Consider the following 17,339-nt stretch of genomic DNA (forward strand, 5'->3'; position numbering starts at 1 on the left):
CACCACAAGAACATGGCGAAGTCAAGCCACAAGGAAATGCATTTTCGCATAAGCACGTGTACCTTGTTCGCTGCTTGTTCGATGCGCTCACTAAGTGGGTTGCACTGGGTTACGGTGCTGGGACGATGCACAACTTGTCTACGCACCATAATGACCAGCATTGCGTGGCAGTGTCCACACGTGGCACCACGAGCGAGCATTAAACCACCGCAAGAGTCATCAACGGTACCTGCATCAGTCGATGGACGGCAACCTTCATTCACTCGTCCCGGAAACGCAGCAGGAAGAACGGCAGTGAAGGAGATGATGGCGGTCTGCCTTGGCATATGCCATTTTTAATCGCTAAACTCGGCATGCCGCCTTTTTTGCCACATTTCACAGGTTGCTGTTCGGATATACCTCGTGTATCCGGATCGACGTTGGCCACAGGAAAACTCGCACCACGATGGACCCGGCGAAGCTCGAGGCCCAGCGCCAGCGCGCCGACGCGTACTTTAGCTCGACGCCGCCGCCATCGACGCTGCCCGAGATGGAGGCCGCGCTCGCCGACTTTGTCGCGCACCAGCAGACCATCGGGCGCACGGTGGCGATCGTGACGTCGGGCGGCACGACGATTCCGCTGGAGAAGAACACGGTGCGCTTCATCGACAACTTCTCGACGGGGTCGCGTGGCGCAGCCTCTGCCGAGTACGCTCTACAAAGGCCATGGCGGTACATGTGGCTCATGACGGCGTAGGTATCTCGTCAAGCTTGGGTACGCGGTCATCTTCCTGCACCGTCCGGGCTGCGTTATGCCGTTCGCCCGCCACTTTCAGGTGCGCCACCGTCCATGGTCCGTCTCAACGCGTCTTGTAGAAGGCCATGTCACACAACATGGACTTGAGCTTGCTCCAGCACATTGACGTGGCCAAAGGTACCGTCGCCATCATCCTCCATCTTCATCAGCATATGGGCAGATGGCAAGTCGATGGAGATTTCGAGCGACGACCGCGTCTCGCAGGCACGCTGCATTGACGCGCTCAAGAGCTACAAGCTAGCGATGCAGCAGACGATGCTGTGCCCGGTCGCCTTTGTCTCGGTCGACGAGTACTTCTTCGCGCTTCGCGCCATTGCCGGTGCTGTCAAGCCGCTCGGCGAGCGCGCCATGTTCTACTTGGCGGCGGCCGTGAGTGACTTCTACATCCCGGCCTCCGAGATGGTCGAGCACAAGATTCAATCGACACCGTCCCACGCCAACGACGCGTTGACGCTGACGCTGCAGCACGTACCCAAGCTCCTCGGGCTGCTCCGGTACGAGTGGGCGCCCGACGCCTTCTACGTCTCGTTCAAGGTACGTTGTTGGTACGATCCTGCATGTAAGTATAAGAAAAACGACTAGCTGGAGACGGACGTGACGATCTTGCGTCAGAAGGCGCAGAGCTCGATCGCCAACTACGGCATGCACCTCGTACGCTCTCTACCTTGTCGCATGCGCATACGATAGGGTATTGCAATTGTAGGTGATCGCAAATGAGCTCAAGACGCGCTTCCACCAAGTGTGGCTCATCACGCGCGATGGCGACAGCGTGCTCGAAAAGCCGGACGACGACCCGGACATTGAGCTCAGCCTGCTCAACGCCGTCGCCGACATGCACTTTGGCTTTCTCGCGCATCAACATGCGCAGCTTCCGCTGTCGCTGCCGCGTGCGACGGCCCTGCGCCTCCCCAAGCCGTGGGAAGCGCCGCTGCGCAGTGTGCAGGCGACACTGCAAGAGCACAAGGCCGAAATCGCCGGCGTCCTCCTCGGCGGCATGATCTCGGTCCTCATCAGCATGCTCCAGCGGCGAATGCTGTAGAATGGCCCGGGCACCGAGCTACAAAACACGTTTTGTTTAGATCACTCTAAGTCTTGTGTATGGGATTGATACGATCGTACCAGTGCATTCAACCGCCATGTCCTGGGGATAACGTTGGCCAGCGGCAAACTCGGGTACCTCGTCGACGACCGTCGCTTCCGTCGGCGCACGCACGCTGGGCATACGAGAGCTATGTAGCTCAACGCCCACAGTAGGTTTGGTGTCAACGTATCAGTAGCTTGGCCCGTCATCCTACCACGTTTGGGTGCTGAGCGGCTTCAACGCGGCAGATTCGACGTAAGTTGCCAGTATTGCTATGACGGGTTACGAGCAAGGTTCACTAAAATGTTGGTGTAGAAGCCTTGGCTAATGACGAAAAGTCCTAACGCAATCGCAGCACCTTCGCCAAACGATGATGATGGCTCGCGCCGAATCCCGTGCACTTCAACTTCGTCGTATCCGGACGCTATCCGAATGCCCCGGATTCGCCGGATACTGCGGGAACGGACACTTTATGACGAATTGGGCGCGGTTCGTCATCGACGCGCACAGACTGCCACGTTTTGAGCTCGATACCACGATCATGGCGCGACGAGCACCCAAGTAGCGCGACGACGCTGACATGCCGACCCATCTACCAACCAGCGTATCCTGGTGGTGGTGCTAGACAGTCCATACTTGCATTTCCTTCCTCATGGCGACTTGTGGGCCACGCACCGCGGACGCATTTCTGCAAGACGGCTCGGACGCCTTCCATGCGACATTGGCGGCGCAGCTCGAAGCGTCGCTCGGCAAGACACTGCCGCAGCTCGAGATTCGCTTCCAGGACCTTGCGATCGCCGCCGACGTCATCGTCGCGACCAAGGACGGCCACGAGCTCCCGACCTTGTTGAACGACGTCAAGAAGGGTGTGTTGGGTCTCTTTAGCGCCAAGCGCTCGATCCGCAAGGACATTCTGCACCCGATGACCGGCGTCTTCAAGCCGCGCACGACGACACTCGTGCTCGGTCAACCTGGCTCGGGCAAGTCGTCGCTCATGAAGCTCCTCTCGGGTCGCTTCCCGATGCAAAAGAACATTTCGGTGGGTGGTCACGTCACGTACAACGGCGCGGCGTCCGAGGTCGTCGGCAACAAGCTGCCGCAGTTTGCGTCGTACGTGAGCCAGCGCGACTTCAACTACCCGACCTTGACCGTCAAGGAGACGCTGGCCTTTGCCCACGCGTGCAGCGGTGGCGCGGCCGTGCCTCCCCGCGTCCTCGACTCGCTCGTGCATGGCTCGCCGGAAGAGAACGCGCAGGCGAAAGCTGTGATCCAGTCCTTGTACCACGTCTACCCGGACATTATCACGCGCCAGATGGGTCTCAAGATCTGCGAAGACACGATCGTCGGCAATGGCATGCTCCGCGGTGTCTCGGGCGGTGAGCGCAAACGCGTCACAGTCGGTGAGATGGAGTTTGGCATGAAGCAGGTGTCGTTCATGGACGAGATCAGCACGGGTCTCGACTCGGCGGCGACGTTCGACATTGTCAAGGCACAGAAAGGCATGGCCGCGTCGCTCAAGAAGACGATTGTGATTGCGCTGCTGCAGCCGTCGCCCGAAGTCTACAACCTCTTCGACGACGTCCTCCTCCTCAACGAAGGCCACGTCATGTACCACGGTCCACGCGCCTTGTGTTTGCAGTATTTCGAGTCGCTCGGCTTCAAGTGCCCGTTGCACCGCGACGTAGCCGACTTTCTCCTCGACCTCGGTACGCCCGAGCAAGACCAGTACCTCGTGTCCAACAGCGTGTACGCGCGCACGCCGCGCCTCCCGAGCGAGTACGCGGAGCTCTTCAAGAAGTCACCGGTCTACGCATCAATGGTGGCGCACCTGGCGACGCCGACGGACCCGGAGCTGGTCAACGACGCCACCTCCCACCTCGCGGCGCTGCCAGCGTATTACTTGACGTTTGGCGCCGGCACGTGGCAGCTCTTCCAGCGTCAAGCCAAGGTCTTTTTGCGGAACCGAGAATTTCTGTGGAGCCGCGCCATCATGATCGTCGTCATGAGTCTCTTGTACTCGTCCAACTACTACGACGTGGCGCCGGACGAGGTCGTGACGGTGCTCGGTGTCATCTTTGTCGCCGTCCTCTTCCTCGCCCTCGGTCAGTTTCCGATGCTCCCCTCGGTCCTCGAAGCGCGCGACATCTTTTACAAGCAGGAGCGCGCCCAGTTCTTCACAACGTCGTCGTTTCTCGTAGCCCACGCGCTCACGCAGCTGCCGCTGTGCTTCCTGGAGACCCTCGTGTTTGGCTCGGTCATGTACTGGATCACGGGCTTTGTCTCGGACGTGTGGGCGTTCCTTATCTACGTGCTACACCTGTTTCTGGTCAACGTTGCCTTCTCGACGTGGTTCTTCTTCATGGGCGTTGTCTCGCCCGACTTGAACGTCGCGCAGCCGCTCTCGATGATGACGATCTTGGTGTACGTCATTTTCGCGGGCTTCGTCATGGCGTCGTCCGACATGCCCGACTACTTTATCTGGCTCTACTGGATCGACCCACTCAGCTGGTGCATCCGCGCTTTGGCCATCAATCAGTACTCGGCGTCCGAGTTCCAAGTCCCAGTCTACAACCACATTGAGTACAAGCAGCTCAAAGGCGATACGTTTGGTAACGTCATGCTTCAGACTTTTGGCCTCAAGACCGACCGCGTCTGGATCTGGTATGGCGTCGTGTACCTGGTCTGCTGCTACTTTGTGTTCCTCGGTCTCTCGTACTTCGCGCTACGCTACATTCGATTTGATGCGATGCCTGCGACGGCTGTCGTCGACGCCACCGGCGACGATGCGTACGTTGAGGCGCCCAAGACGCCAGCCCACTCGGTTGCCATCGCCGTCTCGACACGAACAATTGCGCCCGTGACACTGGCCTTCCAAGACCTCTGGTACTCGGTGCCCAACCCGACCAAGGGTGAGCCCGACCTCCAGCTGCTCAAGGGCATCAACGGCTACGCTCTTCCCGGTACGATCACGGCGCTCATGGGTTCGTCCGGCGCGGGCAAGACCACCTTGATGGACGTCATTGCCGGTCGCAAGACGGGTGGCAAGATCGAAGGCAACATCCTCTTGAACGGGTACCCGGCCACGGACCTCGCGATTCGGCGGTCGACGGGCTACTGCGAGCAGATGGACATCCACAGCGAGAGCGCGACGTTCCGCGAGGCGTTCCAGTTCAGCGCGATGCTCCGCCAGTCGGACGACATCCCGACCGAAGAGAAGATGGCGTTTGCGGAAGAGTGCTTGGAGCTCCTTGACATGAAGGCCCTCGGCGACAAGATCATTCGTGGCGCCTCGGTCGAGCAGATGAAGCGCCTGACGATCGGTGTCGAGCTCGCAGCGGCGCCGTCCGTGCTCTTCCTCGATGAACCGACGTCCGGTCTTGACGCTCGCTCGGCCAAGATCATCATGACGGGCATCCGCAAGATCGCGTCGACGGGCCGCACGGTCGTCTGCACGATCCACCAGCCGTCAACCGAGGTGTTTGAGATGTTTGACTCGCTCCTCCTCCTCAAGCGCGGTGGCGAGACCGTCTTCTTTGGCGACCTCGGCGCGAAAGCGAGCCACTTGATCGAGTACTTTACGTCGATTCCCGACACGCCGGTGCTCTCGGACGACGCCAACCCCGCGACGTGGATGCTCGAAGTCATCGGCGCCGGCGTCGAGGCCAAGAACGCGCACCCGAAGGACTATGTCGAGATCTTCAACGCATCGGAGGAGCGCCGGTTGCTGGCCGAGGCGCTTGCGATCCACGCCAACGTCCATCCGTCGTTGCCCGAGCTCACGTTTGCCAACAAGCGCGCGGCGTCGTCCATGACGCAGTTTACGATGGTGACGCAGCGCTTCTTCCGCATGTACTGGCGCACGCCGTCGTACAACAACACGCGCATCTTCATCTCGGTCTTCCTCGCCGTCCTCTTTGGTTTGGTCTACCGCGGCGTCGACTACACGACGTTCTCGGGCGCGACCGGCGGCGTCGGCATGATCTTCCTCACGTCCTTCTTCCTCAGCCTCATTTCCTTTGCAAGTGTAATTCCGCTTGCGGGCAAGGAGCGTGCGTCGTTCTACCGCGAGCGCGCGTCGCAGACGTACAACGCACTCTGGTACTTTGTCGCATCGACGCTCGCCGAGATCCCGTACGTGTTTCTTTCGACCTTTGCGTTTACGATCATCTACTACCCGTTCGTCGGACTCAACGAGTCGGTGAGCGCGTGCGTCTACTACGGCTTCAACCTCTCGCTCATGGTCTTGATGAACGTCTACATGGGCCAGTTGATGGCGTACGCGATGCCGTCGATCGAGGTCGCGACGCTTTCCGGAATCCTCTTCAACTCGATTTTTGTCTTGTTTGTGGGCTATACGCCACCGGCATCCCAGATCCCATCGGGCTATCACTGGCTGTACACGATCACGCCGCTGCGGTACTCGGTGTCGATCCTCACGGCGCAGACATTCTCCAAGTGCAATGACGGCAGCGGGCTCGGGTGCGAGGCCATGAAGAATGTGCCGCCGAGTGTTCTCGCGAGCGTTGGCGCGCCCAGCATCAGCGTCAAGGCGTACATTGAGCTGACGTACAAGATGTACTACGACGACGCACTCCGGGACATCCTCGTCGTACTTGGCTGCATTGTCCTCTTCCGCGTCCTAGCCCTCGTCTCGCTACGCTACGTCAACCACACCAAGCGATAAAGTGTACGACACGAAAAGCGTAGGTATGACGCATGACGTTGAGTGTGATACAACAACATATATTTTGATCTGAAATAATGCATCGATGCTAAGTTCGTAGCCATCTCGTTTTCATCGTCGGCAACAAGCTGCCGCAGTTTGCGTCGTACGTGAGCCAGCGCGACTTCAACTACCCGACCTTGACCGTCAAGGAGACGCTGGCCTTTGCGCACGCGTGCAGCGGTGGCACGGCCGTGCCTCCCCGCGTCCTCGACTCGCTCGTGCATGGCTCGCCGGAAGAGAACGCGCAGGCGAAAGCTGTGATCCAGTCCTTGTACCACGTCTACCCGGACATTATCACGCGCCAGATGGGTCTCAAGATCTGCGAAGACACGATCGTCGGCAATGGCATGCTCCGCGGTGTCTCGGGCGGTGAGCGCAAGCGCGTCACAGTCGGTGAGATGGAGTTTGGCATGAAGCAGGTGTCGTTCATGGACGAGATCAGCACGGGTCTCGACTCGGCGGCCACGTTCGACATTGTCAAGGCGCAGAAAGGCATGGCCGCGTCGCTCAAGAAGACGATTGTGATTGCGTTGCTGCAGCCGTCGCCTGAAGTCTACAACCTCTTTGACGACGTCCTCCTCCTCAACGAAGGCCACGTCATGTACCACGGTCCACGCGCCTTGTGTTTGCAGTATTTCGAGTCGCTCGGGTTCAAGTGCCCGTTGCACCGCGACGTGGCCGACTTTCTCCTCGACCTCGGTACGCCCGAGCAAGACCAGTACCTCGTGTCCAACAGCGTGTACGCGCGCACGCCGCGCCTCCCGAGCGAGTACGCGGAGCTCTTCAAGGAGTCGCAGATCTACGGCGCCATGGTCGGTCACTTGGCGACGCCGACGGACCCGGAGCTTGTGAAGGACGCGACGTCGCACCTCGCGGCGCTGCCGGCGTACCACGTGCCGTTCGGGTCGAGCACCAAGGCGCTCGTCCAGCGTCAAGTGGCGGTGTTTTTGCGCAACAAGGAGTTTGTCGTTAGCCGCATCATCATGGTGCTGGTCATGGGGTTTCTCTACTCGACGTCGTTCTACCAAGTCAACGTCGACCAGATCGTGACGGTGCTCGGTGTCATCTTCACCACGGTGCTCTTCCTCGCGCTCGGGCAGCTGCCGACGATCCCCGCGATCGTCGAAGCGCGTGAGATCTTTTACAAGCAAAAGGCCGCCAACTTTTTCCGGACGTCGTCGTTCATTCTCGCGCAGTGCACGACGCAGATCCCGTTTGCGCTGCTGGAGACGGTCCTCTTTGGCTCGGTCATGTACTGGGTCACGGGCTTCACCTCGGACGTCGGCGCGTTCCTGACGTACCTCCTCCTCTTGTTTGTGACCAACCTCGCGTTCACGACGTGGTTCTTCTTCCTCGCGTCGATATCGCCCAACCTCAACGTCGCGCAGCCCGTCTCGATGGTCTCGGTGCTCTTCTACGTGCTCTTCTCGGGCTTCATCATGTCGTCATCCGACATGCCCGACTACTTTGTGTGGATCTACTGGATCGACCCGCTCGCGTGGTGCATCCGCGCCTTGGCCATCAACCAGTACGCGGCGTCCGAGTTTCAAAAATGCGAGTACAAGGGCATCGACTACTGCGCGCGCACGGGCGAGACCTTTGGCAACGCGCAGCTGCAGCAGTTTGGCCTCAAGACCGACACGGTCTGGATCTGGTACGCGGTGCTCTACCTCGCCGTGTGCTACGTCTTTTTCATGCTCCTCGCCTACGTCGCGCTCGAGTACGTCCAGTACGACACGGCCGAGCACTCGGTGGTCGTGGACGATGGCGACGACGACCAAAACGTGTGGCGCGACACGGACGGCAACAAGGCGACCAACGTGTACGTCGAGGCGCCCAAGACGCCGGCCAATGCAGTGGCTGTCACGGTGGCCAGCCACCGGTCGGTGACACCCGTGACGCTGGCCTTTGAAGACCTCTGGTACTCGGTGCCCAACCCGACCAAAGGTGAGCCCGACCTCCAGCTGCTCAAGGGCATCAACGGCTACGCGCTTCCCGGTACGATCACGGCGCTCATGGGTTCGTCCGGCGCGGGCAAGACCACCTTGATGGACGTCATTGCCGGACGCAAGACGGGTGGCAAGATCGAAGGCAACATCCTCTTGAACGGGTACCCGGCCACGGACCTCGCGATTCGGCGGTCGACGGGCTACTGCGAGCAGATGGACATCCACAGCGAGAGCGCGACGTTCCGCGAGGCGTTCCAGTTCAGCGCGATGCTCCGCCAGTCGGACGAGATCCCGACCGAAGAGAAGATGGCGTTTGCGGAAGAGTGCTTGGAGCTCCTCGACATGAAGAACCTCGGCGACAAGATCATTCGTGGCGCCTCGGTCGAGCAGATGAAGCGCCTGACGATCGGTGTCGAGCTCGCAGCGGCGCCGTCCGTGCTCTTCCTCGATGAACCGACGTCCGGTCTTGACGCTCGCTCGGCCAAGATCATCATGACGGGCATCCGCAAGATCGCGTCGACGGGCCGCACGGTCGTCTGCACGATCCACCAGCCGTCAACCGAGGTGTTTGAGATGTTTGACTCGCTCCTCCTCCTCAAGCGCGGTGGCGAGACCGTCTTCTTTGGCGACCTCGGCGCGAAAGCGAGCCACTTGATCGAGTACTTTACGTCGATTCCCGACACGCCGGTGCTCTCGGACGACGCCAACCCCGCGACGTGGATGCTCGAAGTCATCGGCGCCGGCGTCGAGGCCAAGAACGCGCACCCGAAGGACTATGTCGAGATCTTCAACGCATCGGAGGAGCGCCGGTTGCTGGCCGAGGCGCTTGCGATCCACGCCAACGTCCATCCATCGTTGCCCGAGCTCACGTTTGCCAACAAGCGCGCGGCGTCGTCCATGACGCAGTTTACGATGGTGACGCAGCGCTTCTTCCGCATGTACTGGCGCACGCCGTCGTACAACAACACGCGCATCTTCATCTCGATCTTCCTCGCCGTCCTCTTTGGTTTGGTCTACCGCGGCGTCGACTACACGACGTTCTCGGGCGCGACCGGCGGCGTCGGCATGATCTTCCTCACCTCGCTCTTTGTCGGCATGATCTCGTTCAACAGCGTCATTCCGCTCGCGGGCGAAGAACGCGCGTCGTTCTACCGCGAGCGCGCCTCGCAGACGTACAACGCGCTCTGGTACTTTGTCGGCTCGACGCTCGCCGAGATCCCGTACGTGTTTGTGACGACGTTCATCTTTACGATCATCTACTACCCGTTCGTCGGTCTCAACGAGTCGGTGGGCGCGTGCGTCTACTACGGCTTCAACCTCTCGCTCATGGTCTTGATGAACGTCTACATGGGCCAGTTGATGGCGTACGCGATGCCGTCGATCGAGGTCGCGGCGCTCGTCGGCATCCTCTTCAACTCGATCTTCTTCCTCTTCATGGGCTTTACGCCGACCGCGTCGCAGATCCCGAGCGGGTACCGCTGGCTGTACACGATCGTGCCGCCCAAGTACTCGATGGCGATTCTGACGTCGCAGACGTTTGCGAAATGCACGGGCGACAAGACGCAGCTCGGGTGCCAAACGATGAAGAACGTGCCGCCGAGCATCCTCCAGCAAATGAACGCGAGCAGCATCAGCGTCAAGGAGTACATTGAGTTTACGTACGAGATGTACTACGACGACGCGCTCTTGGACATTCTCGTCGTGCTGGGCTGCATCATCTTCTTCCGCGTCCTTGCGATGCTCGCGCTGCGCTACATCAACCACACCAAGCGGTAAACAGATAGAAACTATGTACATAAAACACACATTTTTATATCGCAAAAGGAAATGTCGATGGCCGTAGGTGGTACCGCGTCTCAAGTAGTACGAATCGTTTATTGACCCATGCTTGGACGCACAGCAAGTCCGTCGCTGCTTGGCTGCTGCCAAGAGGACCGAGCGTTGGTTGTTGGCTTATCGCCTGGGAAGGATGATGTGTTTGTCCACTGTCTTTCTCAACAACCCACAACAGCACACTCCGAACGTCAATTCTACAACCCGCACACTGGCTGCGGAACCTCCTCGAGGCTGGTCATTTGCCAATTGGCTTGATCATGTCAGTGCCGCCGACGGCGTACGCCATCGCTGGAGCTTACGCTTTTCATTTCCTTTGTATCGGATGCGGCGCCTGGCAAATGGGAAGTTCGCTCGCTGAGAAGTCTACGGGGAAGGACGGAGCGCTTGTGCGTCCGCTCAAAGCGACCGCTGCTGGGATCATGACGTATGGCGCGCTTCACCTCACTGGTGACGCTGCTTTGCGTCGGTTCAAGCCTCAAACGCAATTGGGCGAAGTCGTTTTCCTGACGGTCAAGTACAATGTCTCCCAAACCATCTTGGCTGGTGCCCTCATTGCGGGCGTCTATGTCTTTCGTGTCGTGGGCACGAACATCGATCCCGAGTCGACAAGGACGAGCATGACGCGCAGTTCAGAAGACTCGTAATCGCGAATATCAAGTCCGTCTACTTTGCCGTCGATTGAAACAGCAAGTTGATGAAATACTATGTCCCTCGAGAGCCTTCCATGTGAGCGACCGCAAATATAGAGCCTGCAACTAGAGTGAAGTCTTTTATGGGGACGAGAACAACGCTTTAACCGACGAGATGATATATCACGGCCAAACAGTCGCCGCCGGCGCGCCACAACCAGCGTTAGTTGGGCAATGCGGTTGTTTGCAGTCGATTGGTTGATGCAATATGTTGTGGGCATCGTCGATGACGATGGTATCGTGCGTGGAAAAGACGTCGCTCTGTCATTTCGACTCGTACCCGGTGGCTTGCAGTGGGTGCTCCAACGTCGCCAGGAGTCGAATAAGCAAAACGTCCGACCCGCATAACGATACTGTAGCACGTCGACGTTGCACCGCGAGATTGCTGGCCGTGTGCAGAGCGTTGGTGGTGGTGGCTCCATCGGGCGTGAAAAATGACGGTCCTCCCTTTTGCTTTTTCTCAGCAACCGACAACACACAAATGCAACAACCAGCACACTCCAAACGTCCATTCTACAACCCGCACACTGGCTGCGGAACCTCCCCGAGGCTGGTCATTTGCCAATTGTCGAGATCATGTCAGTGCCGCCGACGGCGTACGCCATCTTTGGAGCCGTTTCGATCCTGCCGGCTCTTTGTATTGGGCAAGGCGCCTGGCAAATGGGACGTTCGCTCGCTGAGAAGTCTACGGGGAAGGACGCAGCGCTTGTGCGTCCGTTCGAAGGCCTCTTTGCTGGGATCACGACTATTGGCGCGCTTCACCTCACTGGTGACGCTGCTTTGCGTCGGTTCAAGCCTCAAACAGTAATGAGCGAGGCCATTCTCTCTGCGAGCAAACCCTACGCCTCTCAAACCATCACGGCCGGTGCTATCATTGCGGGCGTCTATGTCTTTCACGTCGTGGGCGCATTATCCTTTGCCGAGTCGACAAGTAGTAGCATGGCGAGCAGTTCGAATGATTAGATACTAGTAACTGCTAAAGTCAAGTCCACAGTTTGTCCATTGAAACCGGAAGGTGCTTGGAGACCAGTGTTTCTCGGTAGCCTTTACGGATTGAACGCTACGCGGGTTGTGGCGCGCCGGTAGCAACTGTAGCAACCCTTTGGCCATGAGAGAGTCATGCCGTCGTATGTGTTGTTGGGTTCTTCTGCTGTTTTGGGAGGACAAATAGCTCTAGCTAAGGTTACTTGGAGAGCGCGGCAACAGCTCCTGCGCGACTCGTTACGAGCCCGGTGTCACCACCGTATCGGCTCTGGTTCGTGGTCTTCCACCTCAGCTCCTTTGTCGGCTTTTTCACGGCAGTCGTCTCGTTGCCTCATCCCGAAACTCTACATTGCTGCACCAGTGTCGAAGAGTTCGAGCACACAGTATCGGTTGTCGTCTCAGTAAAGATTAGGATGATGGATGTGGCTGTTCTCCACAACCCGCGCACACTGCTCGTTGAACTTTGTGGCGACTCATTTGTCGATTGTCTGGGTCATGCCACTGCCGCTGACGACGCGAACCCTACTCGCCACAGCCCGCGTCGGATCTGCGCTCCTGCCGTCGATTTGCATCGGGGTCGGCGCCACGCAGATCGGCTATTCGCTTGCGATGAAGGTTACTGGCAAGAACACAGCGTTTGTGCGTCCGCTCGAAGGCCTCCTTGCTGGGATCGCGACGTTTGGCGGGTGCAAAATCGCCAGCGACTCTGCTCTGCGCCGGTTCACGCCTCCAACGCCCACAGGCGAGTTTATACTCTTTTTGGCCAAGCATTACCACACCATCTTTGCTGGGGCCGTTATTGCCGGCATGTTTGCCTTTCACGTCGTGGGCGCAATGCCCGTTCCGGAGTCGACAAGCAGTAGCACGGTGAGCAGTTCGGACGACTAGATACTAGTAATGCGAATGCCAAGTCCAAGTACAGCCATGTGTCGTTGACGTTTCTGTTGATTGAGTCTGACCAGCAAACGGCTTGCAAACTTGTATGCATGCAGTAGCTCGTAGTAGCAGCACACACACAGGGACGGTTGCGCTGCGTGTGTAGAGAGTTGACTGTTCGCCCATCCACTTTGGAGAATGATGCTCAGTATTTGGCTTTTCCCAACAACCGACAGCCCACAACCCGCACAACCGATAAACAATATGTGAATCAAATACAACAACCAACACTCCTAACGTCAATTCTACAACCCGCACACTGGCTGCGGAACCTCCTCGAGGCTGGTCATTTGCCAATTGTCGAGATCATGCCACTGCCGCCGACGACGTACGCCATCATTGGAGCCTCTACGATCCTGCCGTCCCTTTGTATCGGATACGGCGCCGGTCTGATTGGAAAGTCACTCGCTGAGAAGTCTACGGGCAGGGACGCAGTGATTGTGCGTCCGCTCGACGCGGTGTTATTTGGGATCACAGCGTTTGTCGGGTGCAAAATCACTGGTGACGCTGCTTTGCGACGGTTCACACCTCGCACGCCAACGGCTGAAGCGATTTTCTCGGTGGTCAAGCCCAACGTCTCCCAAACCATCTTTGTTGGTGCTCTCATAGCGGGCGCATATGTCTTTCACGTCGTGGGCGCAATGCCCGTTCGGGCGTCGACAAGTAGTAGCATGGCGACCAGTTCGAAAGATTAGATCATAGCAAGACCATAAACTTACAAGTATGTTTATCCTCTCCTCGTTATACGTTGATGGCCTTGATCGTAGTAATTGCGCATGTCAAGTCCACAGTTGTCATTTCTGTCCTTTGAAACCGAAAGGTGTCCCTATAGTCTGTACGAATTGAACGGTACGGGGGTTGTGGCGCGCTGGTAGCGACCTTTTGGCCGTGATACAATCATCTCGTGGAATGTGCTGCTCGGTTGGTCGAGTCAGTGCGTCCCGGAAAAGACAAATGGCTCAAGCTGCAAAGAGCGTGCGTTCAATCCTGCAACTCCCATCGCTGCCTCCCTTGTGAAGCCTACCGACTACACCTGTGTACTCCAGCCAAACATTTACATTCTTGATCAAGTCAAATCAAAGCGCGGATGACGAGCGTACCAAGTATCCTTTCCCGCAGGATTCGCAGCCTAGCGTCTCTCAATTCTGTAGGAATCGTCGATCGTACATGCCAAAACGACCATGCAACCATATTCTTCCACACACAATGGTGTGTACACTTGTATATATAAAGCTGTGCAATTAGCAGTAGGTTCTAGCGTCCAATACGACGACTACGGACAGCCCGAGCCACCGGCGACGACCAAGCAAGATGTTTCATCAAACATTGAGAGCACGCTCACGACGACCGAAAAGACAAGCGACGCCGCCATACCGGCCGCGACGAGGCCGCCAACGAGTGGCTGGTACCCGCCGTAGGCCTTCAGATCGTACACAGCCTCCTTTTGCGGTGGGAGCAGCACGACCCAGAAGCACGCAACGACAGTCGTGCCATAGTAGATAGCGTACGTCGCTGCGACTTGATTGCGCGTCGCGTCCGAGTCGGCCGCGATCGCTTCTTTCGAGACGTCAAACGCCTTGAAAATGATGTTGGCGAGGAGCGGGCCAAACGCGGTGGGGAGATTGTTGACCGTCGTGAGAAGCCCGTACGTCACGGCTTCGTTGCCGACTTCGGCGAGCTCGACAATGACAAACGTGGTCACGATGAATTGCATTGCGTAGGGGAGTTGCTCGGCCAAAGGCACGCCGAGGTAGAACCACTGGTTCCGAATGCCATTGTAGATGGTGAGGTACTGGACGACGGCGTCGATCGCGTTCATGAGAAGCGTCGTTGTCACAATGACAAGCCGCCAGTTCCACTGGGTGCCCCAGCGCCCGGTCGCTGCGAGCGCGCCGGCAAAGAGCAAGTTGCTCAAGATCGTCATGAGCTGAATGTTGATGTTCTCGACGCCGGCCCACGTGAGCTTGACGTACGGTGCGGCCGTCGACGTGATGCCGGACGCAAAGAGGTTGAAGAAAAAGTTGAAGAGCATGACCTGCCACGTCGCGCGCTGGATGAGGAGCCGCCAAAACTGATCCAAGTAGTCGCGAAATGGGACGCGCGGCAGCGGTGTGTCGACAATGAAAAAGTACGTGATCGGCACCATGGCCGCGCACGGCAGCGCCAGGAGCACAAAGAGCGTCCGGAGACCCATGTCCCACGAGAACGTGCCGCCGTACGCCGGCGAGTTGAGCGCGACACCAATGACGATTTGAGCAATCACCGACGCGACCGTCCGCGTCGTGTACACCAACGACTGCATGCGCCCACGCGTGGCCTCGGGCTCGCGCTGGGCGAGTTCGACCACGAGCGCGTCGGACGGCACGTCGGCAATGATGTAGCAGAATGTGGCGAGGCCAAAGATGATGGCCATCATCGAGCCTCGGCGCTGCGCATCGGGATGCACGTACGCGGCTTTCTCCGCCGGCGTGAGCGTTTGGACGTCGCGCCGCGCGAGGTTTGGGTTGTCAATGTAGGGTGGGCCGTGGTTCTGGAAGGCGAGCGCAAGCATGCAGCCGAGGCAAAGTGTCCAGCCGATCATCATCCACGACTTGCGCCGGTAGCCGCAAATGGGCACGCAGTCCGAGAGCATGCCCACAAAGACCTTGAGCGACCACCCGATCGAGAGGAGCGCGGTCATTGCGTTGAAGCGCGCGCCGCTGAGGCGAAAGTACGCCGTGAAGAGCGGGTATGAGAGGCTCGGGAGCGCGCCGTAGAGCAGCCCGACGCACACGTACTGCGCGAGGAGGCCCACGACCGGCGCGCTCGTGTAGACAGGCGGGCCGCCCGGCCGCAGCGCGCCGTCTTCGAGCGGTGGCGCCACGGGCGACTTGACGCTCTCGTAGCCTTCTTCGCTCACTTCGTAGCGACTGCTTCTGCGCTGCTGCTCGGCCCGGCTGAGGAGCATCGTCGGATCTTCTTGCCGCGGAGAGAGCTCTGATCGGACTGGCTCGTCGCCTGCGAATGATACCTCGTTTTTCACACGCGTGTTTTTGCGTGTTTTTTACAAATCCCACCACACACCGGTGGAACTTCAACAAGAGAAGCGACTGAAGAAGAAACCACGCTGCCGGGTACACGCTGTTCCTGGTGGCTGATATCGTACGAGCTCTACTATTCACAGAGCCCACGAAGGGCGGTGATGGCTCCTTGAACCCCCCCTCGCCCTGCATTTCTGGGTCGTGGGGCATACTGTCGCCATCACGGGCGTCGGAGTCTCAACGCGCCAACGGCAATTTCGCCAATCTCACGCGATTCTCACATGGGTTCGCCGTCGTTGATGCTGAACAGATTCACCGCCCATGGTGATAGCAGCATGACGTGAAAAGGCAGGCTCCGAATGTACGGTATCGATGCGTGCGTTTTAGCCCCGCCGTGGTGTCTGTCGATTTAACGTTAAATTTTGGGAATCAAACCTCGAGTATTTGACGTGTGGTGTTGTGTTGTAGAAGAGGATGGTTTTTGCCGACGCTGGGTTGTGACGCTCGGCAGAAGCCCCAATGGAGCTGCACGGTAGGAGCGTTGGTGTCCCGCACGTCATCATGATCGGACCAATCTGGTCGCAAGCACCTGCGGCATGTGGGACGACCCGTCACGAGAGAAGAAACAAGTTGATGGATTCACCGTGCGACGGCAGCCACATCCACAATTCATGTATCCAAGCTCACGTCCATCCTACGAAGAAGCAAAATTTGAGCGTACCTACGAGTAAGTACCCGGACAATCGAGCCCGTTCCAGCATGCAAGGCGTGGTGCACGGTAACCGTAGAGTAAAAACGTAGGCTTCGTTTGCACAAACAAGGTAAATGGAAGTTCAAGATAATTGCTGTACAGAAACGCGCGTATAACTCGATACTCGCATCCCATGGTCCCTGGGCCCTGGACCTGTATATGTCATGCGAAAGCCAGTGGCGCGCCTCGTGACGGGATATTCTCGGGCGACTGGGCGGCCCACAGGGTGACGATCGTGGTTGCTTGGTTTTGGGCGTTTCACATTCAATGACGTGGCAGCGGGATATGCTCGATAGAGGCCAAGGCTCCAAGTGCCACCATGCTGCCAACACCTTGCCGCAAACTGAGATGAGGACACCTCCGAGCCACACCATGTCGCGAAGCCAGACACGCGTGTATAGCATACATTGCTTGGAAAAGACGCCAACAGTGGGCAACACTGCAATCAAGAGCCCTACACCCTAGCGGCCTACTCCTAGCCGCCCGTCGCATCCCCTTGCTATTGTTCCACGCTCTTACCCTGTGTGCGCACCCCAAAGGTCCAGACGATGTTGATCGCCTCGTCAGCAAA

General features: G+C 58.3%; 6 protein-coding genes across 7 annotated transcripts; 5 read left to right on the forward strand and 1 right to left on the reverse strand.

The window, feature by feature from the left end:
• Positions 1-399: 399 nt before the first annotated feature.
• Positions 400-1,928, forward strand: SDRG_02381. Of its 2 annotated transcripts, none has more exons than XM_008607966.1 (6): positions 400-687; positions 737-815; positions 856-913; positions 957-1,330; positions 1,379-1,447; positions 1,500-1,928. In XM_008607966.1, the coding sequence occupies exons 1-6, from the start codon at positions 446-448 to the stop codon at positions 1,833-1,835; spliced, it is 1,158 nt and encodes a 385-aa protein (XP_008606188.1). In that variant the 5' UTR covers positions 400-445; the 3' UTR covers positions 1,836-1,928. The 2 variants fall into 2 exon arrangements, with proteins under 2 accessions (XP_008606188.1, XP_008606189.1); XM_008607967.1 differs by having other exon boundaries at positions 859-913.
• Positions 1,929-2,529: 601 nt separating this feature from the next.
• On the forward strand, positions 2,530-6,561 carry SDRG_02382 (hypothetical protein; the record flags this gene model as incomplete). The annotated part of the gene is made up of 1 exon (XM_008607968.1): positions 2,530-6,561. One exon carries the CDS (start codon positions 2,530-2,532, stop codon positions 6,559-6,561), a length of 4,032 nt encoding a protein of 1,343 aa, XP_008606190.1.
• A 32-nt stretch (positions 6,562-6,593) lies between these two features.
• SDRG_02383 (hypothetical protein) lies at positions 6,594-10,387 on the forward strand (the record flags this gene model as incomplete). The annotated part of the gene is made up of 2 exons (XM_008607969.1): positions 6,594-6,598; positions 6,662-10,387. 2 exons carry the CDS (start codon positions 6,594-6,596, stop codon positions 10,326-10,328), a joined length of 3,672 nt encoding a protein of 1,223 aa, XP_008606191.1. The 3' UTR covers positions 10,329-10,387.
• A 2,162-nt stretch (positions 10,388-12,549) lies between these two features.
• On the forward strand, positions 12,550-12,996 carry SDRG_02384 (hypothetical protein). Its single transcript, XM_008607970.1, has one exon. The coding sequence runs from the start codon at positions 12,557-12,559 to the stop codon at positions 12,947-12,949; it is 393 nt and encodes a 130-aa protein (XP_008606192.1). The 5' UTR covers positions 12,550-12,556; the 3' UTR covers positions 12,950-12,996.
• A 261-nt stretch (positions 12,997-13,257) lies between these two features.
• On the forward strand, positions 13,258-13,750 carry SDRG_02385 (hypothetical protein; the record flags this gene model as incomplete). Its single annotated transcript, XM_008607971.1, has 1 exon — positions 13,258-13,750. A coding segment is annotated over one exon (435 nt), but the record flags the coding sequence as incomplete, so codon positions are not given.
• A 435-nt stretch (positions 13,751-14,185) lies between these two features.
• SDRG_02386 (hypothetical protein) lies at positions 14,186-16,023 on the reverse strand. Its single transcript, XM_008607972.1, has one exon. It carries the CDS (start codon positions 15,942-15,944, stop codon positions 14,271-14,273), a length of 1,674 nt encoding a protein of 557 aa, XP_008606194.1. The 5' UTR covers positions 15,945-16,023; the 3' UTR covers positions 14,186-14,270.
• Between the last annotated feature and the right edge of the window lie 1,316 nt (positions 16,024-17,339).

The sequence above is a fragment of the Saprolegnia diclina genome, assembly GCF_000281045.1.
Source record: "Saprolegnia diclina VS20 unplaced genomic scaffold supercont1.5, whole genome shotgun sequence".
NCBI classification, from domain to species: Eukaryota; Oomycota; class Saprolegniomycetes; order Saprolegniales; family Saprolegniaceae; genus Saprolegnia; species Saprolegnia diclina.